Source organism: Doryrhamphus excisus, chromosome 6 (assembly GCF_030265055.1).
Source record: "Doryrhamphus excisus isolate RoL2022-K1 chromosome 6, RoL_Dexc_1.0, whole genome shotgun sequence".
Lineage (NCBI taxonomy): Eukaryota > Metazoa > Chordata > Actinopteri > Syngnathiformes > Syngnathidae > Doryrhamphus > Doryrhamphus excisus.
In genome coordinates this window covers 1,428,133-1,446,394 of record NC_080471.1, presented here as the reverse complement: position 1 = coordinate 1,446,394, position 18,262 = coordinate 1,428,133, and the positions used below count along the sequence as shown (strand labels likewise).

At 36.6% G+C, this 18,262-nt stretch overlaps 3 protein-coding genes across 3 annotated transcripts; 2 read left to right on the top strand and 1 right to left on the bottom strand.

Moving 5' to 3' along the window:
- Window positions 1-313: 313 nt before the first annotated feature.
- ciapin1 (cytokine induced apoptosis inhibitor 1) lies at window positions 314-5,592 on the bottom strand. Its single transcript, XM_058076291.1, has 9 exons — window positions 5,497-5,592; window positions 4,844-5,006; window positions 3,629-3,772; window positions 3,461-3,540; window positions 3,202-3,370; window positions 3,053-3,129; window positions 2,860-2,981; window positions 2,710-2,791; window positions 314-881 (listed from the first exon to the last, which is right to left on the bottom strand). Exons 2-9 carry the CDS (start codon window positions 4,998-5,000, stop codon window positions 771-773), a joined length of 942 nt encoding a protein of 313 aa, XP_057932274.1. The 5' UTR covers window positions 5,001-5,006; window positions 5,497-5,592; the 3' UTR covers window positions 314-770.
- A 211-nt stretch (window positions 5,593-5,803) lies between these two features.
- Window positions 5,804-11,432, top strand: coq9 (coenzyme Q9 homolog (S. cerevisiae)). The gene is made up of 9 exons (XM_058076290.1): window positions 5,804-5,959; window positions 6,942-7,128; window positions 7,229-7,364; window positions 8,911-9,053; window positions 9,149-9,233; window positions 9,352-9,456; window positions 10,847-11,002; window positions 11,096-11,149; window positions 11,270-11,432. The coding sequence occupies exons 1-9, from the start codon at window positions 5,863-5,865 to the stop codon at window positions 11,303-11,305; spliced, it is 999 nt and encodes a 332-aa protein (XP_057932273.1). The 5' UTR covers window positions 5,804-5,862; the 3' UTR covers window positions 11,306-11,432.
- A 1,712-nt stretch (window positions 11,433-13,144) lies between these two features.
- On the top strand, window positions 13,145-17,399 carry polr2c (RNA polymerase II subunit C). Its single transcript, XM_058075656.1, has 9 exons — window positions 13,145-13,329; window positions 13,859-13,908; window positions 13,986-14,054; window positions 14,124-14,176; window positions 15,302-15,430; window positions 15,508-15,559; window positions 16,550-16,718; window positions 16,794-16,868; window positions 16,968-17,399. The coding sequence occupies exons 1-9, from the start codon at window positions 13,244-13,246 to the stop codon at window positions 17,110-17,112; spliced, it is 828 nt and encodes a 275-aa protein (XP_057931639.1). The 5' UTR covers window positions 13,145-13,243; the 3' UTR covers window positions 17,113-17,399.
- Window positions 17,400-18,262: the final 863 nt, after the last annotated feature.

The following is an 18,262-nucleotide window of genomic DNA, read 5'->3' as shown; positions in this document are numbered from 1 at the left end:
GCGCAACTGCAGGGTCTTGAGACACATGCTAACTCGCAAACTAGAGAGCTAGCGACCTAAACGGTAGCCTCCAAGTTATTTCCTTTAAACTTAAATAGCCAAAAACTTACCACTTCCACACGGATAGGGAGGATAACTATTAACAGTTATTTAACCTTTAACATGAACATGAATCAAACGTAATAATTTTTTCTGGGTACATGATACCATACAGCATCCATATCAAACTTGCATGGGCCGCACTAACTTTCATATCAAGGCGGGGGCCTCAAACTAGTGTCCTGCGGGCCACATTTGGCCCGCGGGCCGCGTGTTTGAGACCCCTGGTCTATGAGAAAGTGTCTCATCTGAATGAGAACGGATCACTGGGTGAAAGCGATGTCATACATAAGGCGCACCTACGCTGTGGTGCGAGACTATTTGACGATAATTCAATATAGGTCAAATAATATGTTTTATGTATTTCACTCCTACTGGCTTAACTGCCATCCATAGTTAAACACATCTTGATGTCTTTTAGAGGTAAAAATGACGCTGTAGAAACATCTCATTTTAAAGTCTTTTTACTAAACAAGTCTTAGGAATACAATCATAGAAGGATACGTGTGTGAGAATGAAACACGTTTGTCTTAAACGCAAATGAAAGTTGGAATATCCTGCACGTGTTCTTTAGACATCATCTAAATATTTTCGCTTTTTTAGCATTTTATGGATCTTCTCAACCAATCCAGCACAGAAGCGGAATCATCCATTTTCAATTTGAGGAATCTTCAAGCGTCTGTCAGCGTGCTGTTTTCCAACACAATCTTCTCTCCTGGTTTGAATGCTGGCATCCCCAGGTATGGACAGCTGGCACATCGGAATGCATCGCCAAGGTAACACTGTTAGACACACACACACACACACACACACACACACACGACTTCAAGTGTCAAGGTTTTGTACTCTGAAGTGGAATTCAATATTATTACTACAGATGGTATGATCTGTTACCGAGAATGGTAATGGTTTTATTTCATTTGAACATGCATCAGATTACATAATAATACACTTGTTCACTTCCTGCTTTCCATAATACAGTTTAAGGTTTTTTTTTTGTTTTTTTTAATAATGTACCTCGTACCGAAGGAAGTGATATGTGATATGAGCATCCAATGCCATAATGGGTACCATAGTAACCGTCAATATAGTGATATATATAGCACATCATGACTGGTCATTCAGAAGGTTCAAAATCACAATATCACGATTCGATTAACCTGCACATAAATTATGAATTTATTTTTTTTTCCAGGTTTTACTGCAAACTTTTACAGTGGAAAGTTTGTAATGGTCATTTATTTGAACATGCATCAGATTCCAATTGAGTGCATCCCATAATCAGTTCCCAGTTCCACATGTCCAAAAGGAGTAGGAAGAAGCAAAGCTTATTAAATCCTACCCCTCCATCTGGTACTTTTACAATCACTAACTGTTACATTTGTTCACTTCCTGCTTTCATAATATAATTTAAAAAAATTGTTTTTTTTCTTTTAATTTTTTCAGTTTTATTTGACAAGGTGATATGAGCATCCAATGCCATAATGGGTACCATACCTGCTTTTCTAATATAATTTAATTTTAAATTTTATAATTTTTTTGAAAATTTTATTTTAAAAAATAAAATAAAATACAATTTTATAAAATATTTATTAATTTTTATATTTTTATAAAATAAAATTCTGGAAATTTTTTATTTTATTTAAATTTAATAAAATAATTTTTTTTTATAAAATTTAATTTAATTTTTAAAAATAAAAAAATAAAATTGTATAAAATGTTATAAAAAATGTATTTCATTTTATTTTAAAATAAAATACAATTTTATATATAAAATATATTTAATTTAATTTAATTTGTCCCGTACCAAAGTACTCTGTGATATGAGCATCCAATGCCATAATGTGTACCATAGTGCGTGTCAATATAGTGATATATATAGCACATCATGACTGGTTCAAGACTCTTCATCCTTGGATTTAGCAAACATCAACTGCTTGTATTGTTTCTTGAATTGGCTCATCGTTGTGCATTGTTTGATTCCCTTACTCAATCCATTCCATAGTTTGATTCCACATACTGAAATGCTATGGCTAGCATAACGTAGTCCTAGCATAGAAGTGTTTCAAATGTACTTCTTCCCTGACATCATATTTCTCCTCTCTTGTAGAGAAGTATTGGATGACATTTTTAGCTAATTGGGTAATATTTTTAGCCTTATGCATTATTTTAGCTGTTTGAAGATGAACTATATCAGCAAGTTGAAGTATTTGTCATTTTAGAAATAAGGAGTTAGTATGTTCTCTGTAGGCGGCATTATGAATTATCCTTACTGACCTTTTTTTTACAGTACATTTAGCGAGTGAAGATTGCTTTTATAGTTATTAGCCCATATTTACATATAAGAGAATGTTAGGAGAATGCGGTGGCTAGCTATCATAGTTGCCGCAGGCTGACTCAATTAGCATATGTTGGGAATGGAATATTTTCCATTTTTCTTCTGAATGTGAATGCAACATGTATGTACTCATCTACAACAGAGAGAACACCATCGCAAGATCTTTCACTTGGAACATACTATACACATTTTTATAACCTCACACATATAGTTTGATTATCGAGAGATCGATTGGACACGGCTAAAACTTTGTCGTCCATTAGTGTACTCACACTTCCACAGGCAGACTTTGGCAAATTGGTTTTCGGTTGTCCTTTATTCTCCTGTTCCAGCTCCTCAGCGAGACCGCACGTGCTGCCGCAAAGAGACACCATTGAAGTTCCTGACGTAGACCAGACTGTAGCACAAACGTCAAAACTCACCAGTTCTTGCAGGCTTTCTTCTTCTTGCCTGCTCCTTCCCCGCAGGTGGGCGCTTTCAGAGACGCCGGGTCTGGCTTCTTGAAATCCTCCTCGTCGAGCAGGTCGTCAGAGTCCACCAGATCCTGGCCCGGACAGGAAGCAGGAGCTCAGTACAGACGGCTCAAATGTTAGCAAGAGCAGCAACGAAACTCACCACGTCGCCGTCATTCATGTCGTTGGCCGACAGCGTCCACATTTTCACCGCGTTCGGATCCAGAGCTGGTTTCTCCGCTGAAATGATGAACATCGCCAATTCAAGGCCTGGTGACCAGTTTGCCGGTTTTACTGGTCCCAACACAATACCTGGCTGAGTGTTTCTTTTCCCAAAAGACAGCTTTATGGAACTGGTTGATCCGACCTCAAAGTTGGGTTTGCTTGCGGACATGCGTACTCGTGACAGCGTGTTTCCGTGGTAACCGGTAGCCGCCTGCAGTGCGTTCAAAGCCTCCGCACTTAGTTGTGTTTTACTAACCTGAAGGGAGGAACACTTTTTTTTAATTCTAAATGTTCTTCTCTAATTGATTACTTCTCCATACATGATCACGTCTATCATGTCTCCCACCTCTGTCGCTGACATCAATCCTGATAACTTCAGAGCGGACGTCAGCTTCTCAACGGTCCTCACAGTCTGCGCATCCACGCCTGCAACACAAAGCACATTTCATACAGGTATGCGGAGCATGTGAATAGAAAAAAATGGCTGCTTGAGGTGACAATAACTGCATCCTACCTGTGACAGGTTCATCCAGAATTAACCTCCCACCCGGTTTGAGGACCCTGGCCATCTCTGCCAGAGACTCGGAGCTGTGTATGGACGAGCCGTCGGCCAGCAGACACGAGAGCACGCAGTCGAACGTGGACGCTTCATGGGACGCTGCATGGCGAGGAGAACACAAACCACGGATTTTCGTTGGGTTAGGAGGTAAAAGTTATATTATTATGGAAGTAGAGTCATAATATGACAAAACTTACGGGAAGAAAAAAAAGAGCATTCACTTCATTTTGTTGCTACAGAATATATACCGTATTTTCCGGATTATAAATCGCACTTTTTTTTTAAATAGGTTGGCAGTTCCTGCGACTTATACTCCAGAGCGACTTATAAATGAAAAAAGACACCTTTTCTGTTCATGTTTATTTTTTGTGTATCTGAATACACAAAAAATACACCAGTACGAATTATGTATGTTTTTTTCTACCTAATTATGTATTTTTGGCCTTGTGCGACTTATACTCCGGAGCGACTTGTAGTCCAGAAAATACGATATACAGTAAACCTCGGATATATCGGATTCAATTGTTCCCACTGGTTTTGTCCGATATAAGCGAAATCCGTTATATGCGTATACCGGAAAATGTCCGTTTTACGCATATATGGGATTTATATCCGGTATATGCGTGAATGGGATTTTATCCGTTATAAAAAGGCACTTCCTTGACTATGTTTCCAATGTACCTGGACACGCAGGCAACGCTGCAAACGCTGCAAATGACGTCGTATAGCGGCCTGTCACCATTCGGCGAATCGGAGCGCCACGATGCGGCCATCCGATATATGCCAGGGAAATTTCATGGAAATGCATTGGAACAGGACTGGAGATTTTGTCCGAAATAGGCGAAATCCGTTCTAAAAAATCCGATATATGCAATGAATTTTTATTGGAAATGCATTACAGAAAAATTGGTTCTTTTTTATCTGTCCGTTGTGAGCGAATTTCCGATATATCCGAGTCCGATATTGGATGACATTTTTAGCTAATTAGGTAATATTTTTAGCCTTATGCGTTATTTTAGCTGTTTGAAGATGAACTATATCAGCAAGTTGAAGTATTAGTGATTTTAGAAATAAGGAGTTAGTATGTTCTCTGTAGGCGGCATTATGAATTATCCTTACTGACCTTTTTTTGCAGTACATTTAGCATTTTACATTATGCTTTCTACTCACACAGCAGCAGTCTTTCCATGTTTTCCACAGAAACTCTGCCATCTGCCCCAACAATGGCACCAACATCCTCTGCAAACTCTTTCAAACTGGCAGGCGATGATGGCTGAGCCCAAACCATCAGCACCTTATCCCCAGTTTTGATACCAAGGTCTGCCATGAGGACCTGGAAGGAAACGCATACCGACGTCAGTGGGCCACAAACCTTTTCCACAGGAAAAACCGGAGGATGGCGGAGGCTTTTAAACATGCTAAATGTTTTTAAAATGTTATGCAATTTTATTTATGGTAGCCAATAGCAATATTCCTTACTGACAACTTACTGCTGATAACGACGCGATAACATTAAGCAACGGAAATTACCCAGTATCACTCAAATCTTACATCAGCCAATCTCCTGCCGTCTTTTATACGCCGAATAAATACAAAAATATATATTTATATCCCTATGTCATATCACAGAAAATGAATTAATGCGACGTACACGCTTACATTGCGGATTCTGACGAAAGCCGACCACCTGACACACAAAGTATTGCGCAGCTCGCGTCTACTTCTATATACTAAATTGGTTACTTAATCCTTGTGGGTGTGTAGAAATTAGCACACATATTAGCACTGATATAAAACTGTAAAATAGTCAATAGGCAACGTACCCTTGGTTTGGACGACGGTCTGAAGGTACAAAGATACACAAAATAGAATAGTCCGGTCGTATTTCCTGTTTGTTTTAAAAAATAAGAGACTGACTTCCGTTTGTTTAAAAAAATAAGAGACTGATTTCCGTTTTATTGATGTGTAAAAATGGTGCTGTAAATGAATGCGTAAAATACACGCTTACATATTTATCCATTTTGCTTTTCACATATGTAACCATATATAATATAATTAAAATTTAACAAGTGTAAGTTATTTTACGCTTGAATTATGACCACCTGACTACTTTTGTGTAGCCAACTTTTGTGTCGCCTCTCTGAGTCGCGCTAAAGTGACGTCAGAAAGTCGAAAGGAAAATAACCAACATGGCGGCGCTGCTGAGGGCTGTACGTGCTGGAAGGGCACTCCGGGGGCTGGGCAGCAGTAAATATGGACCACCACCAGCAGCAGCATCATTTGATCGTATGTGATGGAAACTAATAATGTTTTATTTCGCTGCGCGATCACTCCGAGTATTCGCCAATAACGTCTCTTATCAAGAGAAGGTGATCGTGAAGGACGGAATTGTGTATCGCCTCCGCTTTTGTAAAGCTGGCGTTTTTATTTGACATCTTGGTATTTTTGTGGATTGCGAGCTCACAAAGGTGACGAAAGTCTGCTCACTGGTTATGTAAGATGTTGGCGGATCCAATATCGCCTCTTAAGTGCTCCGAGATATTTCAGTATCTGTGTTTAAAAGGTGTCAATTGGTTGTAAATGTTAGCTAATTTAAATTTAGCCACACAAACCCATCAAAACAAGGAGAGAAATGCTGCAAGTTAGCCCAGCTACCAGGGAAGCCAGACTGGAGGGATATCAGTCAGTATTGTTATCACCAGTTGCAATCAGTAGTTTTATTATGCCATATATTATCATTATATTAATGGAAATATATATGTATAATGTTGACAATAATATCATTTATCATCTATAATTTGTAGGGCCATTATCGGCCGCCAAAATTTTTTGCGATGGGCATATGCTGCCACGCCAAAACTTTGAACAACCACCGTCACCGTGTTTTGTCCGACTCTCACTCTGCTCCCCCAGCACTGGACGACATTTACAGCAGCACATACTAGCACAAGTCTTATTTTGGCTTATAATTTATGCTTTATTGGGTAATACGACCGTAAAGGTGACTATAGGGGTGTTATTTCCTCTTTAGGAGCTCTAATAATGATTGAAAAGCGTATCTAGAAGGTCATAACCAGGTTTTCTGTGTGCCTACTATGAAAATATTCCATTTCTAAAGAACAAATCCTACATTTACTTATCACGGTCGGATCTGGAAGTAATTAACTGCACTAAACGAGGGATTACCGTACTGAAAAATCGGGTAATGAATACATGTTGTACTCATAGTAAGACTGGATTGTGAATCGACTACTTTTCCTCCTTCCAGTTATCGCAGCACCAGCAGCAAAACCTGAGTGTGTCAGTGTCAAACGAGGCTTCCGCTGTGCAGCGCTGATGCTTCAGGATGAATCCAAATCCAACAAACACGTCGGTCAGGACCCAACAGCCGGGACGACCCAAAGAGAGTCGACAAGTAACACACATGCCGACGAGTCTACCCGAGCGAACAGCAGGTCAGTCTGTTACTTTTAAGTGCAGAACACAACACTGAAGGATTTCTGGGTACTCAAGTTCAAACTGCGACTGTCTTGTTTGTTTCTTATTTACTTTTAGTTTCCAGGATGAGAGTGAAGAGCAAGGTGAGGAGTACGAAACGGAGGAGCAGCTTCAAGGGCGAATCCTGGCCGCTGCTTTGGAGTTTGTCCCGCAGCATGGTTGGACCGCGGAGGCCATTGCGGCCGGTGCTGAGGTGAGATGAGGGGGGAGATAAGCGGCCATGATTTGGGGGAGGACTTTTAGTCTTTTATGGTAATGCTAATGCTAATGGTTTTAATTTGAACATGCATCAGATTACAATTGAATGCATCACATAATCAGTTCCCAGTTCCACATGTCCAAAAGGAGTAGGAAGAAGCAAAGCTTATTAAATCCTACCCCTGCATGTGGTACTTTTACAATCAGTAACTGTTACATTTGTTCACTTCCTGCCTTTCTACTATAATTACAATATTTTTTTGTGGTATTTTTATTTATTTTTTGTCATGTACCGAAGTATGAGGTGATATGAATACAATAACATAATGGGCACCATAGTAACTGTCAATATAGTGATACATACCATATTTTCCGGACTATAAGTCACACTATTTTTCATAGGTTGGCTGTTCCTGCGACTTATACTCCAGAGCGACTTATAAATGAAAAAAGTGTTTATGTTCCATAAACGCTGGACACCTTTTCTGTTCATGTTTATTTTTTGTGTATCTGAATAAGCATTGTGTTAGCATATCTTACACCTATTCAGCCTGTTCTCTATTCTTTTATTCATGTTAGAACTTGCCTTCCAAGATGACGTAATGTCTGTTTTGGTCAAGTAGTTTGGAAAATAAATTACCCGCAAAAAATGCGACTTATACTCCAGTGCGACTTATGTATGATTTTTCTACCTAATTATGCTAAGGACTTATAGTCCAGAAAATACGGTATATATCACATCATAACTGGTTCAAGACTCTTCATCCTTGTATCTAGCAATTTTTTTGGCAATTAAATTGTTTTTAATTTTTGATTTTTAATTTTTAATTTTTAATTTTTTATTTTTTATTTTTTATTTTTTATTTTTTATTTTTTATTTTTTATTTTTTATTTTTTATTTTTTATTTTTTATTTTTTATTTTTTATTTTTTATTTTTTATTTTTTAATTTTTAATTTTTAATTTTTAATTTTTAATTTAAAAAAAATTATTTACTACTAATTTTAATTTTAAAAATTAAAATTTTTGACGGCACGGTGGACTAGGGGTTAGCGCGCAGACCTCACAGCTAGGAGACCAGGGTTCAATTCCACCCTCGGGCATCTCTGTGTGGAGTTTGCATGTTCTCCCCGTGCATGCGTGGGTTTTCTCCGGGTACTCCGGTTTCCTCCCACATTCCAAAAACATGCTAGGTTAATTAGCCACTCCAAATTGTCCATAGGTATGAATGTGAGTGTGAATGGTTGTTTGTCTATATGTGTCCTGTGATTGGCTGGCCACCAGTCCAGGGTGTACCCCGCCTTACGCCCGAAGACAGCTGGGATAGGCTCCAGCACCCCCGTGACCCTTGTGAGGAAAAAGCGGTAGAAAATGAATGAATGAATGAATGAAAATTAAATTTTTAATTTTAAAATTATTTTGTTTTTATTTTAAAATTAAAAATTAAATTTTTTTAAATTAAAATGTTTTGTAATTAAAAATTAAAAATTAATTAATTGGCTCTCCGGGTAAAAATATCCCATATGTGTGTGTTGGCGCCAGACGCTGGGCCTGTCGTCGGCGTCCGCCGGCATGTTTAACAACGGAGCTGGAGACTTGGTGCTGCATTTCGTTGCTCAGTGCAATTCCCAACTGGCCGAGATCCTCGCCGAACAGCACAAGCAGGTCCAGCTGGGACAAGCAGAGTATGCACACACCATTTATACATGTGGGAAACCAAAATGGCTACTTTCATTCTAACAGTTGATTTTTTTTTTTTGGTAACTCCATACTCTTGCAGACCAAAGAAGACTGCTGACTTTCTAAGAGATGCAGTGGAGACCAGACTTCGGATGCACGTCCCCTACATAGAAACATGGCCGCAGGTAAACTGTGCATGATGGTGAGTGACAGCATGGAAGACACATCAGCCTGGTGTTGGTTTTCCCTGTCAGATTTTTAAGACTCCTACTAGATTCTTGACTCCCGTGTTTGTCTCCTCAGGCGATGAGCATCCTGCTACTGCCTCATAACATCCCTGAGGCTCTGAAACACCTTTCCACCCTGGTGGACGACATCTGGTACTACGCTGGAGACAGATCCACAGACGTGAGCCGGTCTAATCGTTTGCTCCTTTCCTGCTCCCGCTTTAGCAGTCCTTCGCAGCATTGTGTACTTGTTTCTGACTGTCAGTTGCTAGCTATTAACCGAGGGTGCGTTCACATTTGTCGTCTGGTACTCGTCTGCTGGGTGGGCCGCAGGCACAACAACGTCCGCAATGTGGCCAACACCATAAAACACAACGCATGCAACAGAATAATGCTGCACATTAAAGTGAGGTCATTCAAAGATGCATTAATAGCCTACTGTTCCGGCGATCAAGTCTGGTGCTTGTGTATTTCACCCAACGTTACTGTAACATTAGTGGCTAGTGTACAATACTATAACGTAATGGTAATGGTTTTATTTCATTAGAACATGCATCAGATTCCAATTGAGTGCATCCCATAATCAGTTCCCAGTTCCACATGTCCAAAAGGAGTAGGAAGAAGCAAAGCTTATTAAATCCTACCCCTCCATCTGGTACTTTTACAATCAGTAACTGTTACATTTGTTCACTTCCTGCTTTCCATAATACAGTTTAAGGTTTTTTTTTTTTTTAATAATGTACTCGTACCTCATACCTCATATAATTTAATTTTTTTTAATAAAATAAAATAAAATAAAATGTGGCGGCACGGCGGTCTAGTGGTTAGCACGTAGACCTCACAGCTAGGAGGACCAGGGTTCGATTCCACCCTCGGCCATCTCTGTGTGGAGTTTGCATGTTCTCCCCGTGAATGCGTGGGTTTTCTCCGGGTACTCCGGTTTCCTCCCACATTCCAAAAACATGCTAGGTTAATTAGCCACTCCAAATTGTCCATAGGTATGAATGTGAGTGTGAATGGTTGTTTGTCTATATGTGCCCTGTGATTGGCTGTCCACCAGTCCAGGGTGTACCCCGCCTCTCGCCCGAAGACAGCTGGGATAGGCTCCAGCACCCCCGCGACCCTCGTGAGGAAAAAGCGGTAGAAAATGAATGAATGAATGAAAATAAAATGTTATAAAAAATAAAATAAAATTTTATAAAAAAAAATATTTTATTGTATTTAAATAAAATAAAATTTTATAAAAATAAAATAAAAAAAATATAAATATTGTATTTTATTTTAAAATTAAATTAAATTAAATTTTATATATAAAATATATTTATATCAAATTTAATTTAATTTAACACATCATGACTGACTCAAGACTTTTCATCCTTGTATTTAGCAAACATTTTTAGCTAATTGGTTATTCTTAGCCTTATGCATTATTTTAGCTGTTTGAAGATGAACTATATCAGCAAGTTGAAGTATTTATGATTTAAGAAACGTCCTCCAATGCAAAATATTTCATTAGCCAGACAGCCATTGTGCTATTTTGCTCTGTAAAAAATCAATTTCTCTTCTTCCAGATGAACTGGTACAGAAAAAGAGCAGCACTGACCGGCATCTACAACACCACGGAGCTGGTGATGCTGCAGGATTCTTCCCCAGACTTCCAGGACACTTGGATCTTTCTCGACAACCGCATTCAGGATGCAGTCAACATGGCCACCTCCGCCAAACAGGTGTCGTGCTGCCAAATATGGAGGCTTTGATTGATCTCCAAGCTAACATTGAATGTAAACGTTGTAAATCGTGTGTTGTCGTTTGTCCATCAGTTGCAGTCGACGGGTGAAGCGGTCGTGCAGGGCCTCATGGGTGCTGCTTTAACTGTAAGTCTTCTCTACCATTCGTACGTCGCATGTTTACGGGCAAGTTTGATCCTTTGAATTATGCAGGGAAATTAAATGAATATTCACTTTTTATCCCATTTTTTTTGTTTGTGCCTGCAGCTGAAGAATCTCTCCGGAATGAACCAGCGGCGATGAGGCCAAGCACCTTCACAAGACTGATCCCAGACCTAAAACCAGACCATGCTCTCTGGCCGAACCATTACAATATTCACTTATGGTCAGATCCTTTCAGCTCTTCAATAAAGTAAATATTATATATTTAGCAATTGAGTGATTATTATTATTATTCTATTCGGAACCCATTTAAGTCAAAAACCCGTCCATGTGGACCAACTCATCATGCATTTTATTTAAAATGCCTCCTTTATTAACCTGATCGACAATGAATAAAATAGCTTCTAGTTGTGCGCACATTGCAAGGCGAGACCACCTGCAAGGCATTTCCTGTCGCATCGGGTGGTGGACATGTCCTTGCTACCTGTAGCCACTACTAGCAATAGCTAGAAGCTCCCTTGGGGATTTAAAGAGAATGGATTGAAGCATTGGCTTGGATTTATATCAGTAGCATTTCACAGAAAAAAAAATAAAAATTATAAATATATTATATTTTATATATATATATATATATATATATATATATATATATATATATATATATATATATATATATAAATAAAAAATAAAATAAAAAAATATATATATATAAAATATAATATATTTATAATTTTTATTTTTTTTTCTATATATATATATATATATATATAATAAAATTTGCAGTCATTTTAAGAATATAGTCACAATTATGAATGTTTTACAACGATAACATAGGAGGGAAAACGTAATTTTTAGTGGCATTAATTTGAAATATTAAAGATTTTTTTAAAGTCCGAATGAGAACATTTTTAATAGTCAAAATATTAAGAAACAAAAAAGTCCCAATTTAATGAGAATAAAGTCGGATTATTAAAACAATTCTATAATTTGTAATAATAATAATTTAAAAATAATTCCACATTTTTTAAGTTGTAATATTATAAAATAAAACTGTATTTTTTTTAATAGGGTTTGCGGAAAAGTTATAATATTAAACTAAAGTCAACATTTTCTGTGAAGAAAATCAAAATAATTGTAAAAATTATTATTCAAGAAGAAAGTTTTAAAAAAATTATAAAATTTGCAGTCATTTTAAGAATATAGTCACAATTATGAATGTTTTACAACAGTAACAGGAGGGAAAAAACATCATTTTAGTGGCATTAATTTGAAATATTAAAGATTTTTTTAAAGTCCTAATGAGAATTTTTTTTGATAAAGTCAAAATATTAAGAAACAAGTCATATTTTAAAGAACAAAAATAAAGAATAAAGTCGGATTATTAAAACAATTCTATAATTAGTAATAATAATAATAATTTAAAAATAATTCCACATTTTTAAGTTGTAATATTACAAAATAAAACTGTCTGAAAATCAAAATTTTCTGTGAAGGTCAAGGTCTTTCAGGGTCTATGGTCCACTATGGGGCCCCTGACACCCAGAATCTTCAGGAACTGCTGTGTGGAGGAGCCAGCATAGACTCTACAGCCAAGTTCTCATAGACAAGGAAAAGGGAGCAAGAATGAAGGTGTGTTTATATTTTTACACCTATTTCACGTCATATTTTACAAAAAAAAAAATACATCACAAATGTATATATTCTAACCGTGTTACTTTACCAGCTTTTATTTTGAAGGTACTATGACTTCACTGGCCGTATAGCACCGATGTCGCCCGAGTGTTACCGAGCGGACCGACCATGGATATTTTAATCAAAGTTAAAATACGGGAAAATGTTAAAATGTGAGTGCGCCGGTAAAGAAAACGGGCTTGGACGGGATCCATTCATAGCATAGCTTTCGCCCGGATTCTTGACGGGACAGTGCTAGGTGCAATAAAAACAACGGCCTGAAGAGGGCAGTACATCCAACATAGTTGCATTGTCTATACAAGGCGAAGAAGAAAATGCGCCTCATTCGTTTCCTTGTGTGCATGGTTTAGTTACGTTAATATTCGTTCTAGCTATCCCTTGACAAAGATGCCGTATGCTAACCAGCCCACCGTAAAAATCACCGAACTTTCAGATGAAAATGTCAAGTTTGTTATCGAGAACACAGATTTGGCGTAAGTGTTGCCTTAGCTTTGTTTACCGCTAGCGGTTAGCATAGCTCTTGTACATCTAGTGACCAGACAATGCCATTAGCTATAATGTTCACGAAAACGATGCGCAACCTTTGAATTATTTTTAAAATTCCTTAATTGCTTCACGAAGCCGAGAGCTATTTAAATTATGTTACATTAAAATATTTGGTGTAAGTGTTGCCTTAGCTTTGTTTACCGCTAGCAGTTAGCATAGCTCTTGTACATCTAGTGACCAGACAATGCTATTAGCCATAATGTTCACGAAAACGATGCACAACCTTTGAATTATATTTAAAATTCCTTAATTGCTTCACGAAGTCGAGAGCTATTTAAATTCTGTTAAATTAAAAATGCTAGCGATTTAAGCTATTTAAATTCTGTTAGATTAAAAAATGCTAGTGATTTAAGCTATGTGTTAGCTTGTGTAACCTATTGTGTTTTCTTTTTTTAAGTGACTCGAGGATTACTACCAGTCAACACGGTCTTAAATGTTCTTTTTATCTCTCATTAGGGTTGCTAACTCCATTAGACGAGTCTTCATGTCAGAAGTACCCACTATAGGTAAAATCACCTGTGGAAGTGCTGTGCCGTTGCTTAGCAATCATGCTCACAACTAATGCTCTAATATTTATAAGCAGCAATCGACTGGATCCAGATAGACGCCAACTCATCAGTTTTGCACGACGAGTTCATCGCTCACAGAGTCGGTATGTGCGTTAGACGACTTCATGTTGTGTCTCTGTGCCATCACCTGACATCTCTTGGCATCTTCCCAGGTCTCATCCCGCTCACCAGCGATGACATTGTTGAAAAGATGCAGTACTCCCGGGTAAGCGGCCTCATTTGGTCATATAAAAATAATTATAATTAAAGTATCATAATAGGGTTAAAGTAAATGTAGTAGGTCAATAAAGCAGAATGTTTTTGGCTTGTTCTTGCTGTTTTTTCTACTTATTTCAACATTCTTCTTGAATTGTAATTTATTTTTATAATATTTAGATTTTCTTCACAGAAAATTTTTACTTTAGTTTTATATGATAACTTTTCCCCAACCTTAATTTAAAAGAAATACAGTTTTATTTTGTAATATTACAACTTAAAAATTATAATTTTTAAATTATTTTAAAATAATTATTAGTAATTATTACTAATTATAGAATTGTTTTAATAATCCGATTTTATTCTCTTTATTTTTGTTCTTTAAAATATGACTTTTTTCTTAATATTTTGACTTTATCAAAAATAAATTTCTCTCTACTTATTTCAACTTTCTTCCTAAATAATAATTTTTTAAAATATTTTGATTTTCTTCACAGAAAATTTTGACTTTAGTTGTATATTATTAACCTTATTTTAAAAAAATACAGTTTTATTTTATAATATTACAACTTAAAAATGTGGAATTATTTTTAAATTTTTATTAATTATTACAAATTATAGAATTGTTTTAATAATCAGATTTTATTCTCATTAAATTGGGACTTTTTTGTTCTTTAGAATATGACTTGTTTCTTAATATTTTGACTATTAAAAATGTTCTCACTAGGACTTTTAAAAAAATCTTTAATATTTCAAATTGCCACTAAAAATGACATTTTCCCTCTTATGTTACTGTTGTAAAACATTCATAATTGTAATTCATAATTAAATCTTAAAATTACTGCAAATTTTATAATTTTTATTGAAGTTTTTCTGTGAAATTCTAATTATATTAATCCAAGCCAATGCTTCAATCCACTCTCTTTCCTATTATTATTATTATTATTAATTATTACTAATTATGGAATTGTTTTAATAATCTACTTTATTCTCATGAAATTGGGACTTTTTTTGTTCTTTAGAATATGACTTGTTTCTTAATATTTTGACTTTATTATATTTATAAAGTAAAGAAAATAAATACAATTTAATAAGTGAATACTACTAATACTAATACTAACGGATTCCGCACCAGGAATGTACCTGCAACGAATTCTGTCAAGAGTGCTCTGTGGAGCTGACGCTGGACGTTCGCTGTACCGATGAGAAGACGCGCAACGTCACCTCGCGTGATCTGCTGTCCAACAACCACAGAGTCATCCCCGTGGGTCTCCAACACGTCCTTCTTGCTTTTCCCAAGTACATCACGGCACCGACCCTTCTCCCGTCTCTGCCTTGCAGGTGACTTCCAGGAGTCGAGACAACGATCCCAATGACGACGCTGAACGAAACGGTGAGAAACGTGTTGAAATCTGGTCACCACCTGAGGATCGAACCAGCAAGGGAGATGACCAGATTGGTCATTGGTCAGACCTGAGCTGTGCCGCCACGCCAGACTTTTTTTGTAGTTAGCATTTAGCCGACATTTGAAATATTGGGATATATTAGTATGTTGAAACATTAGATGAGGATTGAGGATCGAACCAACAACCATCAGATTGGGTGATCACTATAGAATAAGCAGAATGTTTTTGGCTCGCTCTTGCTGTGTTTTCTACTTATTTCAACAATAATTTTAAAAAATAATATTTTGAAAATTTTTCCTAATTTTTTTCCTAATTTCCTAATTCCTAATTTTTCCTAAACCCAATTTTTCAAAAATTACAGTTTTATTTTGTTATATTACAAAATAAGGTGGAATTATTTTATTTTACTGTAACTGTTACATTTGTTCACTTCCTGCTTTTCTAATATAATTTATTTTTTTAAATAAAATAAAATAAAGTTTTATAAAAATAAAATAAAATTTCATAAATAAATAAATACTTGTTTTTTTTATAAAAAAAATACAAATAAAATAAAATTTGATAAAAGTTTTATTTTATTATAAAATAAAATAAAATTGTATATATAAAATATATTTATATACTATTTTATTATTATTATTATTGATTGTTATTAATTATGGAATTGTTTTAATAATCTGACTTTATTCTCATGAAATTGTCTCTTTTTTGTTCTTTAGAATATGAATTGTTTCTTAATATTTTGACTATTAAAAAAAAATCTCATTAGGACTTCAATTTTTTTTTAATATTTCAAATTAATGCCACTAAAAATGACGTAGTTTTCCCTCCTATGTTACTGTTGTAAAACATTCATAATTGTGACAATATTCTTAATATGACTGCAAATTTTATAATTTTTATTGAAGTTTTTTTCTGTGAAATTCTTCTGATATTAATCCAAGCCAACGCTTCAATCCACTCTCTTTCCTTTCCAGAGATTTTGCTCGTGAAGCTCCGCAAAGGTCAGGAACTGCGACTGAGAGCCTACGCCAAGAAAGGCTTCGGTAAGGAGCACGCCAAGTGGAACCCGACTGCTGGAGTGGCGTTCGAGTACGACCCCGACAATGCGCTGCGGCACACGGTCTACCCTCGGCCGGAGGAATGGTACGGTTCTACTTTCACATCAAGAAGGAAAACATCTAAAAATAAAAATATCATTTGTTGCCGTGCCGGTTTTAGGCCCAAGAGTGAATATTCAGAAATCGAGGAGGATGAAGTCCAGGCTCCCTACGATCCCAATGGAAAACCCGAAAGGTAAGAAATAAGTTTCCAATTGGAGGAACTGGTTTGGATGGGTTTTTTTTTTAGTATGTCACATCTCTAATGGCTTCCACTGTCTCCTCCTCCCTGAAGGTTCTTCTACAACGTTGAGTCTTGCGGCTCCCTGCGACCCGAGACCATCGTCATGTCCGCGTTGGCCATCCTCAAAAAGAAGCTGAGCGACCTCCAGACGCAGCTCAACCACGAGATCCAGAGCGACGTGCTCACAATCAACTGAAGGTACCTCGCCACTCCCAACGGGATCACTTGGGATCACCTAGTATCCGAAAAACATCCGGACGTTTACATTTTCCACCTGACAGAAATGGTAAAGACACCCAACCTGCAACACACAAACTATTTTTTATTCATATTTACATTTCATCATTTAAATAAATACGCCATCTTATAAAAAAAAAACCTTTTGTCTCAATTCAACGTCACTTTTTTGGTGAAACTGTGACCTAATACTGTAGTATCCTTAGAACCTAATACTGTAGTACCCTTGGAACCTAATACTGTATGTACATTAGGTCAACCTAATACTGTAGTACCCTTGGAACCTAATACTGTATGTACATTAGGTCAACCTAATACTGTAGTACCCTTGGAACCTAATACTGTATGTACATTAGGTCAACCTAATACTGTAGTACCCTTGGAACCTAATACTGTATGTACATTAGGTCAACCTAATACTGTAGTACCCTTGGAACCTAATACTGTATGTACATTAGGTCAACCTAATACTGTATGTACATTAGGTCAACCTAATACTGTATGTACCCTTGGGAATCTAGTAGTTTATGTACCCTTGGGGAGCCTAATACTGTATGTACATTAGGTCAACCTAATACTGTATGTACCCTTGGGGAACCTAATACTGTATGTACCCGTAGGGGGACCAAATACTGTATGTACATTAGGTTGACCAAATACTGTATGTACAGTAAGTCGACCTAATACTGTATGTACATTAGGTCAACCTAATACCGTATGTACCCGTAGGAGGACCTAATACTGTATGTACATTAGGTCAACCAAATACTGTATGTACATTAGGGTAACCTAATACTGTATGTACATTAGGTCAACCTAATACTGTATGTACATTAGGTCGACCTAATACTGTATGTACATTAGGTCAACCTAATACCGTATGTACCCGTAGGAGGACCAAATACTGTATGTACATTAGGTCAACCTAATACTGTATGTACATTAGGTCAACCTAATACTGTATGTACATTAGGGTAACCTAATACTGTATGTACATTAGGTCAACCTAATACTGTATGTACATTAGGTCGACCTAATACTGTATGTACATTAGGTCAACCTAATACCGTATGTACCCGTAGGAGGACCAAATACTGTATGTACATTAG

Bases quoted from the DNA above. Each gene is read 5' to 3' on its own strand.
- ciapin1 (XM_058076291.1), bottom strand. From the start codon at position 5,000: ATGGCAGACCTTGGTATCAAAACTGGGGATAAGGTGCTGATGGTTTGG. The intron at 3,773-4,843 runs GTGAGTAGAAAG...CTCGCCATGCAG, and splicing joins CATGGAAAGACTGCTGCTGT to CGTCCCATGAAGCGTCCACG. The intron at 3,541-3,628 runs GTAGGATGCAGT...TTTGTGTTGCAG, and splicing joins TCTGGATGAACCTGTCACAG to GCGTGGATGCGCAGACTGTG.
- polr2c (XM_058075656.1), top strand. From the start codon at position 13,244: ATGCCGTATGCTAACCAGCCCACCGTAAAAATCACCGAACTTTCAGAT. The intron at 14,055-14,123 runs GTATGTGCGTTA...GCATCTTCCCAG, and splicing joins GTTCATCGCTCACAGAGTCG to GTCTCATCCCGCTCACCAGC. The intron at 14,177-15,301 runs GTAAGCGGCCTC...ATTCCGCACCAG, and splicing joins AAAAGATGCAGTACTCCCGG to GAATGTACCTGCAACGAATT.
- coq9 (XM_058076290.1), top strand. From the start codon at position 5,863: ATGGCGGCGCTGCTGAGGGCTGTACGTGCTGGAAGGGCACTCCGGGGG. The intron at 5,960-6,941 runs GTATGTGATGGA...TCCTCCTTCCAG, and splicing joins AGCAGCAGCATCATTTGATC to TTATCGCAGCACCAGCAGCA. The intron at 7,365-8,910 runs GTGAGATGAGGG...TGTTGGCGCCAG, and splicing joins CCATTGCGGCCGGTGCTGAG to ACGCTGGGCCTGTCGTCGGC.